General features: G+C 42.4%; 1 protein-coding gene across 2 annotated transcripts in view; it reads left to right on the top strand.

Moving 5' to 3' along the window:
• Positions 1-13410, top strand: part of LOC120909301 (rho GTPase-activating protein gacK-like) — a 72386-nt gene extending 58976 nt beyond the window's left edge. For both annotated transcript variants that reach the window (XM_040321049.1, XM_040321048.1), the window contains exon 7: positions 13198-13410. In XM_040321049.1, coding sequence (XP_040176983.1) covers positions 13198-13308 — 111 coding nt within the window. In that variant the 3' untranslated portion in view covers positions 13309-13410. The remainder of the gene's footprint in view (positions 1-13197) is intronic.
• Positions 13411-14763: the final 1353 nt, after the last annotated feature.

Below are 14763 nucleotides of genomic sequence, written 5' to 3'. Positions count from 1 at the left end.
CCCCACATGGCTTCTCGCAAACTGCAAACAGGACTTCTTATGGCTTTTTTTCAACAATGGCTTTCTTCTTGCCACTCTTCCATAAAGGCCAGATTTGTGGAGTGCACAACTAATAGTTGTCCTGTGGATAGATTCTCCTACCTGAGCTGTGGAATCTCTGCAGCTCCTCCAGAGTTACCATGGGCTTCTTGGCTGCTTCTCTGATTAATGCTCTCCTTGCTCGGCCTGTCAGTTAATGGCCATGTCTTGGTAGGTTTGCAGTAGGGCCATACTCTTTCCATTTTCGGATGATGGATAGTACAGTGCTCTGTGAGATGTTCAAAACTTAGGATATGTTTTTATAACCTAACTCTGCTTTAAACGTCTCCATAAATGTATCCCTCATCTGTCTTGTGTGTTCCTTGGCCTTTGTGATGCTGTTTGTTTACTAAGATTCTCTAACAAACCTCTTAGGGCTTCAGAGAACAGCTATATTTATGCTGAGATTAAATTACACACAGAGTGACTATTTTCTAATTAGGGGACCTCTGAAGGCAATTGGTTTCAATAGATTTTAGTTAGGGGTATCAGGGTCAAGGGGGCTGAATACAAATGCACACCACACTTTTCAGATATTTATTTGTAAAAAAAATTGAAAACCATTTATTATTTTTCTTGTGTCACTTTGACTTTTTCAGTTATATCTGATAGACCAACACAACAGGGGTTATTTACTAGAGGCAAATCCACTTTGCACTACAAGTGCAAACTCCGGGCCAGATCCACAGAGCAAGTACGCTGGCGTATCTACTGATACGCCGGCTTACTTTCAAATTTCCCGCGTCGTATCTTTGGTTTGAATCCTCAAACCAAGATACGATGGCATTTGGGTAAGATCCGACAGGCGTACGGCTTCGTACGCCTTCTGATTTTAGATGCAATACTTCGGTGCCCACTGGGTGGAGTTTGCGTCGTTTTCCGCGTCGGGTATGCAAATTAGCGATTTACGACGATCCAGGAACGTACGCGCGGCCGTCGCATTTTCTAACGTCGTCTGTATTCGGCTTTTTCCGGCGTATAGTTAAAGCTGGTATTTTGCGCCGTATAGATAGACTTGCCATGTTAAGTATGGCCTTCGTTCCTGCGTAAGTCGTCCGTGAATAGGGATGGACGTAACTCACGTCTAAGTTCAAAAAATGACGTTGTTGCAACGTCATTTCACGCAAAGCACGGCGGGAAATTTCTGGACGACGCATGCGCAGTTCATTCGGCGCGGGGACGCGCTTCATTTAAATGAAACCCGCCCCCTGATCGCTGATTTTAATTCCACCGCCAGAAATACACTACGCCGCCGTAACTTACGGCGCAAAATCATTGAGGATTCAAAATTCCGCCAGGTAAGGTACGGTGGCGTAGCGTATCTCTGATACGCTGCGCGAATCCAATTCTCTCTGGATCTGGCCCTACAAGTGCAAAGTGCACTTGAAATTGCACTGAAAGTGCACTTGGAAGTGCAGTCGCTGTAGATCCAAGGGGGACATGCAAGGAAAATAAAAACAGCATTTTAGCTTGCACATGATTGGATGATAAAATCAGCAGAGCTTCCCCTCATTTCATATCTACACCTCAAATTTACAGCGACTGCACTTCCAAGTGCAATTTCAAGTGCACTTTGCAATTATAGTGCAAAGTGGATTTGCCTTTCGTAAATAACCCCCAATGTATTTTATTGGGATTTTAACATGACAAAATGTGGAAGTTTTCAAGGTATATGAATACTTTTTCAAGGCACTGTATGATTGGAATACAGCCCCCATATCTAAATAAACATCTTATCTGGTAGCTAGACTTTATTAATATATAAAAACAACAACTGTGATTCCATACCGCGCTAAACAATAAAAAAATGTGTTATAAAAATGATATGTTTCAAAAGTAACATACACAAACAGGTAAGTAAATGAATGAATAAAGTCCAATAATCCACCATCAAGTGCCAATATATTTGCTAGTTCATCAAATGTGACAATGAAAATACAATGGTGTCTCCAAAGAAAAGTGCGTCTCCTTTCACCAGTTACTAGGCAAGTATCCTACTCACCGGATAGAATTGACACCCATGACAGGTAGTCAAAAACAGCAAAAGGGCCAAGGATCCAGAGACAGCAGCTCAAGGCAAATATGTTCCCCGAATAGATATGGTATGTCAACCAAAAAGAAGAAAACAGAAGCTCCTCATAGTATAGTAATGTTAAAAAAGCATGTTTATTAAAACTACAGATTGCACTTACAAAATAGAGATGAAAATCATGCCCATAGATAATGGCAGGGACGCCGTCTGCGTTCCAACTGGTGGCGGAAGTGACGTAGCACATATCACAGGACCCGTTTCGTCAGCAGCATCTGACGTCATCAGGGGTCATGTAGCAAAGCTCGTCACTTCCTCCTTTTTATACATCGCCACAAAAAAGAATAACCAATCCGCTGAAATTCTCACAGCCGGTTCATAATAAGGGCTAAATGTCAATTGATTAGAAAATTAGACTTATCCGGTTAGTTAACAAACACCATCTTGTGGAGGAATGATGAATTACACCACATGGCTAAAATAAAAAAATAAACAAAAAGCCATCTTGAATTGTATATTACACTAGATGGCCATGAAACTAGAGTAAATTCACAATAATAGGATAAAAGAGGATTTGAACACCATCACATTTAATAATTTGAGAGAAAAACAGTTTAGATCGATATTCATACCTAAAGGACTAAGTTTTCAATTTGTAAATCCCTCCAGTTTCATTATGGAAATGTTTTGTTTCATATTATCTCCTCTTCAATAAGGCTCAACTTTGTCAATTCCACAAAAAGAGGCCAAAACTAGGATCTGTATTGTGGTAAATCCTTAAGTGATTAGACAAGCTATGTGTGGGGAACCTGTTATTCAAGTGCTCGTTAATTCTGATCTCTAGTTTTCTTGTGGTACGTCCAACGTATTGAAGCCCACATGGACTAGAGATGGGCGTTTGCTGTTTTTGACTACCTGTCATGGGTGTCAATTCTGTTCGGTGAGTAGGATACTTACCTAGTAGCTGGTGAAATGAGACGCAGAATTAAGGGGTTTTTAGATCCCTTTATTTTTCCTTTAGACTTTATTATTAGTCTCAGCTGTCTACATGGCTCCCTTTCTCTCCTTGGCTGTTTGTTCTGTTGGAGCCTGCTGCTGTGTGAAAAGGTTGGCTGCTGACAGAACACTAAGGCCTCGTACACACGATCGGTTAACCAGAGGATAACGGTCTGATGGACCATTTTCATCGGTCCAAACCGATCGTGTGTAGGCCCCATAGGTTATTTACCCTTTGCTTAAAAAAAAAGCCAACTTGCTTTAAAATGTAACCGATGGATTGCTAACCGATAGGTCAAAACCAATCGTTAGTACGCACAACCATCGGTTAAAAATCCACGCATGCTCAGAATCAAGTCGACGCATGCTTTGAAGTATTGAACCTCGTTTTATTCAGCACGTTGTTGTGTTTTACGTCACCACGTTCTGACACAATAGTTTTTTTAACCGATGGTGTGTAGGCACGACGGACCATCAGTCAGCTTCATCGGTTAACCTATGACAACGGTCCGTCGCTTCGTTCTCATCGGATGGACTGATCGTGTGTACGAGGCATAATAGGTTACATTTTTCTTTTTTTTTTCTTTTTTTTTCATTCAAGTTTAAGTTTATTTTCAATAAAAGAAGAGCATACAATTGTATTAAAATAGCAGGACATATGTAAATAGCATACATAAATATAATAAATTAAGTGTATTTTATAACATTTATTCCCATCTTACTAACTTCCTCTCATATCTAGCAATTCCACATTTTCCTCACCATGTGGTAAGGGTAAGGTAGTTTATATAAGCATATAGAATAAAGTAATCTAAAGTATTAATTCATTTTTGAAAGGAAAAAAATAAAAAAAAAGGAATATCTCTATAATTTAAGGAATCCCTAGGTCCATTAATATTTTCTTTTTTTTTCATGAACCTAGTTAGTCAGGGACTGACCAAAATTTTGTTAGAAAGAGGACGAGCAGATGTTTTGTTTGTACATCAAGGCTATCACAAAAAACAAAGCCCTCCTGCATCCGTTGTGTTTTTTTGCAATGCTAAAAAAAGACAAACTGCTTGGACTGTAATGCCGCGTACACACGATCAGTCCATCCGATGAGAACGGACCGATGGACCGTTTTCATCGGTTAACCTATGAAGCTGACTGATGGTCCATCGCGCCTACACACCATCGGTTAAAAAAACGATTGTGTCAGAACGCGGTCATGTAAAACACAACGACGTGCTGAAAAAAACGAAGTTCAATGCTTCCAAGCATGCGTCGACTTGATTCTGAGCATGCGTGGATTTTTAACCGATGGTCATGCCTACTAACGATCGGTTTTGTCCTATCGGTTAGGAATCCATCGGTTAATTTTAAAACAAGTTGCCTTTTTTTTAACCGATGCTTAACTAACTGATGGCGCCCACACACGATCGGTTTTGACCGATGAAAACGGTCCATCAGACCATTCTCATCGGTTTAACCGATCGTGTGTACGCGGCATTACTGGGTATCCTTCTTGTACATAATTTTCTGCTATACCATTTTTGCCTGTCCCCCTTTCCAGTGTTATAGCAACATTAAGGCAATAGCAAGCTAAAATCTCAGCTAACTTAAAGCCACTGAAGTGGAAAGGTTTTCGGTTGAGGTCCCAATTCCAGCTCCCTGTAGTTGTGTTTTTTTTTTAACCCCCTTCATGCCTAAGGGTAAAACAAATCTTAATGCCTAAGCACAATTTTGCGACTTTGACATGGTTTAGTAAAACTGTACATAGCATTACAACTACTTTGTCCTGAAAGCATAATCCACCTAAATGCACAAATAGGGCATTTATTGGGTAGTAAATGGTTATGGATAGCTCCTGATATTTTTTTATTATCAAAGAAAAACTGGCCTGTGACAGGAAGTCAGGTAAATCTGTGGGTGTTGTCACAGACGGGACATACATTTCTGCCTTGTTTAGACAATACACCAATTGTTATTAGGCGTTGGCTGCAAACGTAGCCAGAGAAAGGCTAAAGGCCGTTGAAAAACTTCAGCTGTTCAGAATGAGGCAATTAAGGCCTCTATAAGTAGTCTAGAGGATTACCACTGAATTGCTGCATCATCCTGAGTCTTTGTGAGTAAGGAGAGCAGTGCCAGAAAGTCTTCTGAGGAGGTGAGGAGAGGATTGATTTTTCTGTGTGATAAAAAATCAAAAGACTATTGTTTTTCTGCTGTATGACCAGCACTGTCTGCCCAGCACTAGGCTGAGCCAGACTCCATAGATAGGTTCCTGTGTGGTAAAGGTAGACGCCCAAAGTGGCCAGGGTTTATTTTATGTTTGATTTTGTTTATGCTGTTTGGATGCTTGCACTTGTTTCCAGCAAGATGAAAGAATAAACCAAAATCTTTGTTTTCAACCATCTTCGACTGCCTGTCTGTATAAATTCAGTGTGTGGTGAACCCATCCAAGGGGTCACACACCCCGCTACCGAGCTAACCCCTTACAGGCCCCATAACCTACCAAAGAACAACCCACAACAAATTCTCTTGCTCCTGATGATTGCAGCAATACCACATATGTGTATGTAGCAAACCCCCAAAGGAGCTGCTTTTGTTTGTTCACCCCGTTACTCTGCCTTTCAACCCTAATGAACTGTCCCAGCCCCTCTGGCACACCTAGCAATGTTATTAATGGAAAAACTCAGCAGCAATACACAACACAGTTCCGTTTGTAGTTTACTTAAAGAAAAGCAAAGTTCAGGTTAACATTTGTCAGCCAAGACCTGTATAAGTACCCAGGACTTGGCTGAAACAGTTTAAAAAAAAATATCAGAAACACTATGCAACCAATGAAAGCAATAGGTAACAATATGCACAGGTTAAACAGACTCTCCAACAACTTGTGGTGTGTGTGGGATGCTGTGGCTAAAGGGGAACTCCAGGCCGGCCTATGATACCTCTAGTACACACCCAGTGCAATCATTTTAATACCCGTGTTGTGTCCTCTTTAAGAGCAACCCACGGCAATGTCCTGGAAGCAAACCTTTGCGTTTTATTATCTTCACTGGCAATGTAGGAGCTCTGTGGACAATATTTGGATGTGGTATTCTATGAAAAGCATTAAAGGTTCCTGGGCAAAGCCCCATTACTAAATCCTGTACACAGTCAGCGGTCCTCCCTTGAGCAATCAATCGATCTTAGATGCAGGTGTGTCACAGTGAGATTCAGTCCTTTGCAAGGTGTCCTCCTTTAGCATGGACAGTCTGTTCCTCTGGGCTGGAGCTGCATGAGCATAAACAATCTGTTCCTCTGGGCTGGAGTTGCAGGTTGTGTGCCCCTTGGTAGGCTGCGGTTCCACACACACAGAGTGCAGGAGATGCTCTCCTGATGGGGTGCAGGAACTAGTTCCTCTGGCTTTTTATCTCCTCCTCCACAGTCCTTTGCTGCTGCCTGACGATTGGCTCAGGCTCTTCCAATAGGGAGTTTGCAGACAACTTCCAATAGGGAGTTTACAAACAAGCAGTTCTGAGTGTCTGTGTGAAGAGAGAAAGGGGATGAAAAAGCCCACACTGCTGCAGCAGACAGTCCTCCCATCATAGATTAGATCAATCTGGAGAAGTACCTGCTACATGTATGTTTTTTGTTGTTTATACCAGTAGTACAACACAGAAACAATAGTGTGCATTTTGCTGTTTTTTTTGTCCTACCTTAAACACACCGACACTGACAGTAACCGACAATAATTAAAAAAATCCCGCCAGCGGACACTTCGGACAATTTTGACACATTTTTGGGACCATTGTCATTTTCACAGCAAAAAATGCATTTAAATTGCATTGTCTATTGTGAAAATGACAGTTGCAGTTTGGGAGTTAACCACAGGGGGCGCTGAAGGAGTTAGGGTTCACCTAGTGAGTGTTTACATCTGTAGGGGGTGTGGCTGTAGGTCTGACGTCATCGATCGAGTCTCCCTATAAAAGAGATCACTCGATCGATGCAGCCGCCACAGTGAAGCACGGGGAAGCCGTGTTTACATACAGCTCTTTCCGACCGCCGCATGTACCGGGGGGGGATTAGACCCCCGACCCGCGGAAAGGCGGGGACGTACATGTACGCCCATATGCCTGTACGTGCCATTCTGTGGACGTACATATACATGCGGCGGGCGTTAACCAGTTAAGGTATGTTTTCTTTAGTTTTATTTAATTTTATTACATTTTTTTATTATTTTTACACACACTTTTTTTTTCTCTCTGCAAGGAAAGAGAAAGATACCTTGTATCTTTCCCTCCATTCACAGAGAAAGAAACACAAAACAATCAGGGTAGCCAATCAGAGGCTACCACAGCGATCAGGTGACCCAAAATTGTGAGTTTCGGGTCCGATCATTAGTACGGGGCCTGGGGTTCTCAGTGAGGCCCCAGTCTCTTAACCACTTGACCACCGCCCCATGTCAAAAAGACGTCCTGTTTTTAAAGTTGAATATCTCGGTAACGGCAGCAGCTGCTGCCACAACCGAGATATTCATCTTTTCAGGGGGCGGTGGTGTACACGATAACAGCGGTCTCCACGGAGAATTCGCCGCGAGATCGCCGTTATCGGTGGCGGGAGAGGGGCCCCCCTCCCGCCGCTCTCCCGCGCCCTCCGCCGCTTACCGGAGCCGTCTGTAGCGGCGGAGGGGATCGGATGTGTCCGGCAGCTGAGCGGGGACGGGACTGAAGGAGAAATCTCCTTCACCCGTCCTCATAGCTCTGCTGGGCGGAAGTGACGTCAAAACGTCAGTCCCGCCCAGCCTCTTAAAGAAACATTTTTTTTTTTGTCATTTGAAAAAATGAATTTTTTTTATTTTTTTTGCATTTAAGTCTAAATATGAGATCTGAGGTCTTTTTGACCCCAGATCTCATATTTAAGAGGACCTGTCATGCTTTTTTCTATTTCAAGAGATGTTTACATTCCTTGTAATAGGAATAAAAGTGATCAATTTTTTTATTTTTTTTTATTTCAGTGTAAAAATTATAAAACTAAATAAAAATAAATAAGAAAACAAAAACATTTTTTTTTAAAGCGCCCCATCCCGACGAGCTCGCGCGCAGAAGCGAACGCATACGCGAGTAGCGCCCGCATATGAAAACGGTATTCAAACCACACAAGTGAGGTATCGCCGCGATCGTTAGAGTGAGAGCAATAATTCTAGCCCTAGACCTACTCTGCAACTCAAAAAATGCAACCTGTAGAATTTTTTAAACGTCGCTTATCGAGATTTTTAAGGGTAAAAGTTTGACGCCATGCCACGAGCGGGCGCAATTTTTAAGCATGACATGTTGGGTATCATTTTACTTGGCGTAACATTATCTTTCACAATATATAAAAAAATTGGGCAAAATTTATTGTTGTCTTATTTTTTAATTAAAAAAAGTGATTTTTATCCAAAAAAAATGCGCTTGTAAGACAGCTGCGCAAATACGGTGTGACAAAAAGTTTTGCAGTGACTGCCATTTTATTCTCTAGGGTGTTAGAAAAAAATATATATAATGTTTGGGGGTTTTAAGTAATTATATAGCAAAAAAAAAACTGTTTTAGTCTCGTAAACACAGAATCTGAAAAATTAGCCCGGTGGGAAAGAGGTTAAGGATGAGCCGAACAACCCCCCCCCCCCCCCGGTTCAGTTCGCACCAGAACTTGCGAACAGGCAAAAAAATCATGTATCAATGCAAAAAAAAGTCTTAAAAATTGCAGTTTTTTTGGGACCAGTGATTTTAATAATGCAGTGATTTTAATAATGCTTAAAGTGAAACAATACAAATGAAATGTTCCTTTAAATTTTGTAACGGGGGGGGGGGGGTGTCTATAGTATGCCTGTAAAGTGGCACATGTTTCCCGTGTTTAGAACATTACCACAGCAAAATTACATTTCTAAGGCCCCTTTCACACTGGCGGCGCTTTACCGTCAATTTTGCATCACTGTTTGGCCGCTAGCGGGGTGCTTTTACCCCCCGGATAGCAGCCGAGAAAGGGTTAATACCACCGTAAAGTGCCTGCTGGTGGTAAAGCTGCGGTGCCCATTGATTTCAATGGGCAGGAGCGGTGGAGGAGTGGTATACACACCGCTCCTTCACCGCTCTAAAGGTGCTGCTAGCAGGACTTTTTTTTTACCGGCTTTCACCCCGGAGAGATAGCAGCGGCTGTTTCAGGTCGCTTTGCAGGCGCTATTTTAAGCGTTATAGCTCCTGCAAAGCAACCCAGTGTGAAAGGGGTCTAAAGGAAAAAAAGTCATTTGAAACTGATCACGGCTGTAATGAATTGTCAGGCCTCGGCAATATATATAAAACTCATTGAAAAAATGGCATGGATGAATATTAAAGGGGAACCCCTGTGGCAAATAAAAAAAAAATGGTGTAGGGGCCTCCCCCAAAATACATACCCGACCCTTCAGGTCATGGCATGGGTGAATATTAAGGGGAACCCTGCGTCAAAAAAAAAAAATAGCGTAGGGGTCCCCCCAAAATCCATACCAGACCCTTATCCAAGCATGAAACCTGGCAGGCAGGCCACATGCCCTCAACATAGGGAGGATGCTTTGGGGTCTGCATTGTGGAGGTCTGCAGGGGTGGGGCTTATCGGAATCTGGAAGCCCCCTTTAACAAGGAGACCCCCAGATTCCGCTACCCCATGTGAATTGGTAACAGGTACATTGTACCATTTCACAAAAAAAGTGTTAAAAACTATAAAAAAGACAAGAGACAGCTTGGGACAAATCCTTTATTAAAATTGTTTACAAGATTTACAGATTTATATCGCGGGGCATTTTTTTTTTTTTTAAAGGACAAGCTGTCTCTTGTCTTTTTAAAAAATGTTGACACTTTTTTTGTGAAATGGTACAATGGGGGGCTGAGATCTGGGGGTCCCCTTGTTAAAGGGGGCTTCCAGTTTCCGATAAGCCCGCAGACCCCCACAATCACTGGGCAAGGGTTGTGGGGATGGGGTCCTTTTCCCCATCAAAATGGGGACAAGGTGCTTTGGAGTCAGACCCCAAAGCATCCTCCCCATGTTGAGGGCATGTGGCCTGGTATGGTTCAGGAGAGGGGCCGCTCTCTCGCCCCCCTCTTTTCCTGCGGCCTGTTAAATTGCGTGCTCGGATAAGGTCTGGTATGGATTTTGGGGGGACCCCTACGCCATTTTATTTTTTTAAATTTGGCACAGGGTTCCCATTAATATCCAGACCAGACCTGAAGAGCCTGGTATAGATTTTGGGGGATCCCCACGCAATTGTTTTTCAATTTTTGGTTCAGGGTTCCCCTTAATATTCATACCAGATCCAAAGGGCCTGGTAATGGACTGGGGGGAAACCCATGCCATTTTTTTCGATGAGTTTTATGTATATTGCCTAGTCCCGACAATTCATTACAGCCGCGATCAGTTTCAAATTACTTTTTTTCCCTTTAGAAATGTAATTTTGCTGTGGTAATGTTCTAAACACGGGAAAAATGCACCACTTTACAGGCATACTATAGACACCCCCAAGGCACAAAGTTTAAAGGAATATTTCACTTTTATTCTTTCACTTTTAGCATTATTAAAATCACTGCTCCTGAAAATATGACTGTTTTTAAAACTTTCTTTTGCATTGATACATGTCTCCTGGGGCAGGACCCAGGTCCACAAACACTTTTTATGGCAGTGACTTGTATATAAGCCTTTAAAATGAGCTCTTTTTGTTTTTCATGTTAGTGCCCCATAGACTTTAACGGTGCTCTGCAGCTTTCGAATTTGCCCCGAACTCTGCATATTGTTCGTTGTTTGCTGAACATCCGAAACAACCAGAATTCGGCCTGAACTTATGCTCGGGCCGAAACGTTTTGCCAGCCCTACAGTCTTTATTCTGGAAGCACTCTCAACACAAAAGGGACATATGCATATATGCAGCCCCACAGGAAAAAATCCCAGTGCAGTGGGGATGCATATATGTGTTGCGTCGACAGGAAGGGGTTAATGAAGAGAGGTTTTAAATTGCTCCAAATACATTCACCAAAATCAAATGTGCTGGGAGGAGAACCATCAGCAGAAAAGCACTAGCATCCAATCACTGTTTGGGTATTCTGAGAGTCTGCGAGATTATGTCCATCTGCTCTGAATGCATTGGATGATGGAATCTGTTAGATTTCTAAAGTCATGTTAGCACTATAAAGAGGGTTGGAACCACGGGGATAGCTCTCTCTATTCTGTTTTTCTCTAGAAAAGACAGCAGGTGACCAAACAATATGGTCTACTAAGGGGCAAATGGTTGCCACCATCCTTACAATCCTCTAATGGGACTTTATCAATTGCCACATGACTGTGCATTATTTGTTATTTAGTTGCCCTCAAAGTGTTTAGGCTTGAAAAGTTCTCCATTAGGAATTACAAGTTATTTTTGTTTTTTTACGAATGGACAATGTGTACACCCATTTATCACTCTTGTATTCACTGTGGACTAGGCAATCTTTTATTGAGTTGGCCACTTTGTATATTATAGATGGAGTTGGAGTTACGAATTGTCCTACCAAAGGGTCCTCTGTTAGTATAGACCAATGCTTTGTTATAATTTTTACGAATATCTTAATGTTCATTTGAATATTTCAGAATTGGCCTTTTCAGAGTGGCACTATACCCCTGTAACGGAATGGCCCGTGACACCCAGAGACTTTTGAAGGATGTGGGGTACTCCTGTGCCAGCTTCACTAATGACTCTTGGGCCTAGGGTCATCCCATGTCCCTTTTGGGCATATGATGACTGAGAACTGATATCTTGGATTACATGAGATGGGACATTATTGATAATTCATGTTTTGCACGAGATCTTGGAATATTACAGTTTGGTTAATTCTGTCCACAACAGGTCAATACGAGAGAGTGTCTCCTTCAATGCTTAACATAGACTGTTCAGATGCTAATTAAGTCCCCCTGGCTGTAGTGATGAAAGCTGTGATTGCATTCTATGGTCTATTGTGTTAATTAAACCTGGCTCCTAAGACCTTCCATTGTGTGATGCTAATACTGATTTGTGTCTATTGTACTAATTAAGTCTGTAAAGGTCAGATGTCTAACTTTAAAGGTGTTAATTGAGTCTTGCTTCTGAAAGACCTTTCATTGTGGATGCTAATGCCACTGTATGGTGTCAAAATACTATTGAAGATAATATGTGATGTGAATAGCAGGTGAGAGTCATAACGTCTGACTTCTCAGGTGTAGTAATTAGGTCATGTTAATTATGTCAGACCAGTGCCGAAAAAGTCTGTGGGATGTGTATTGGAGACTCGTTAGCCCCCCCATTGTGTGATGTGTGGGTGGAGTGTGTCTTTGTCCCTGTGCTTACTGAAGCATGCTTGTAACTGTATAAAAACCCGAGAGCTAACCATTAAAGTATTCATTGATTTTGGAACCAGTAACAGAGCTCTGTCTTGTTATTGGTGGGGGAAAATCCAATGGGTCCTGTCTGCTGGATTGTGGATTGTCGGATAAGCTGTTGTGGTTGATGGAATGGAAATCGTAAACGGTGGTGACCCTTACAACCCCTAAGGAAGAAAATGTATTCTAAAATTCGAAATGTGTTGGAATTCCCATTCCATCCAAACAAATTACAACTGTAAATTTCATGGTTGTGCAGCAAGAAAGGGTCTTGGGAGTATCACCCAGTAGACGTATAACACGCAATGTAAACAGACGGTGTCAAACTAATCGATGTCTTGGACAATTTTACACTTTTAACTGATTGTAATAAAAGCTGTAAGAGTTTAATCTACATTTGGGCAATATTATTTGTTATTTAGTTGCCCTCAAAGTCCTGTTAGAGGTTTGTAACATGAAATTGACAGTATGTGACCAAACGTTCCAGTACCTACCCAAAACAAAATATTGGGTGGCCCTACCTTTTGAAGGAACTTCTAAATCACTCTAAAGACATGCTGGTAGGTTAATCGGATCCTGTCTAAATTGGCCCTAGTATGTGTGTTAGGGACCTTAGGTTGTAAACTCCTTGAGGGCAGGGACTAATGTGAATGTACAGTGTATATGTAAAGCGCTGCGTAAATTGACCGCGCTATATAAGTATCTGAAATAAATAAATTACTTTTTTTGTTTTTCTCAAGGTGTACGTGATACCGAATGATGGTATGAAGAAACCTGATGCTTTTCCTGAATTTCCTGTTCAACCCCCACCCTATACAGCCACAGAAGTCAAAGCTACACCAACATATTAAAGGAAACCCAACACCTACAAACGTTATGGCATAAATCACTTTATAGGGGAATGCAGCCTGTTGGTTTATGAATCAGTGACTTATGAATACTAATTTGAGGAATCAGATGATGGGCCATATTCTCCAAGAATCTCCGCCTGCTTTGCTTAGGGCACTTACACTCCGCTGTCCCAACTTACTGGAGCAGGTGTTGTATTCCCCAACCACTTGCTCCATAAGTTGGGACAGCGGAGTGTAAGTGTCCCGGCGTAGCCTGGCGGATCTCCAAGGGTGCGGCTTCTATTCAAATGAAGCGCGCCCCCGATGCAAAAGAACTGGGCATGCGCCGGGCTGCAAAAAGCCCAGTGCGCATGCTCCAGTTCTCGGCGGAAAACGTCAATGACGCCGACGTGTGCGTCATTGACGTAAAGTCGTATTCAAGAACGACTTACGTAAACGACGTATCCGACGAAAAAACACGACGGGGACCCGACGCCATCCGTAACATGGCCTACGCGAGACTTGCGGAAACTTACCCCTCATATAGCAGGGGTAAGTTTCCGCTTACGCAAACGACGTTAGCGACGGTTACGCGACGCGAACTCGTTCGGGAATCGGCGTAGAAGGATCATTTGCATATGCAAATGACTCCTTCACGTAAATGCCATCTAGCGGCGGCCGGCGTCATTGCATTTAAGATCCGCCAGTGTAAGTGACTTACAGATGGCGGATCTTAAGTGTATCTATGCAAAAATGATTCTGAGAATCAGGAGCATAGATACACTGGCCAAAAAAGGGAGTTACGATGGAGTATCCTGAGATACTCCATCGTAACTTTACTCAGAATATGGCCCGATGTCTCTAAATTTTTGAGCTTCATCAGAGTGTATTTCTAAAGTGATTATTCATGCCACTATCCCACAAATTGTCTATTATTAAATTAATCACGTATCTCTTCAGTAAGTCCTAATCATAAATGGGACCTTGAACATGATTGATATACATAAGGGGCCAGATTCACAGCGGACTTACGACGGCATATCTCCATGTACGCCGTCGTAAGTCCGAATGTGAGACGTCGTATCTATGCGCCTGATTCTTAGAATCAGTTATGCATTGATTTGGCCAAGATACGAGCGGCGTAAGTCTCCTACGCCGTCGTATCTTGTGTGCAATATTTACGCTGGCCGCAAGGAGCGCTTTTGTAGATTTATGCGTTGAATATGTAAATTAGGTAGATATGCCGATTCACGAATGTACTTGCGGCCGTTTACGTAAGGCTTATGTCCGGCTTAAAGTTACCCCTGCTATATGAGGCGTAGGTAATGCAAAGTATGGACGTCGGCAAGCGTATCTTTTTACGTTGTTTACGTAAGTCGTACGTGAATGGGGCTGTGCGTAGGTTACGTTCACGTCACAGGCATTGGGCCTGGCTTATCTTATGGAGTAAATTCAACGTGATACTGAGCGTGCGCA

The sequence above is a fragment of the Rana temporaria genome, chromosome 8 (assembly GCF_905171775.1).
Source record: "Rana temporaria chromosome 8, aRanTem1.1, whole genome shotgun sequence".
Lineage (NCBI taxonomy): Eukaryota > Metazoa > Chordata > Amphibia > Anura > Ranidae > Rana > Rana temporaria.
Note: the sequence above shows the minus strand (reverse complement) of the source record. Positions and strands in the feature narration are given on the sequence as shown.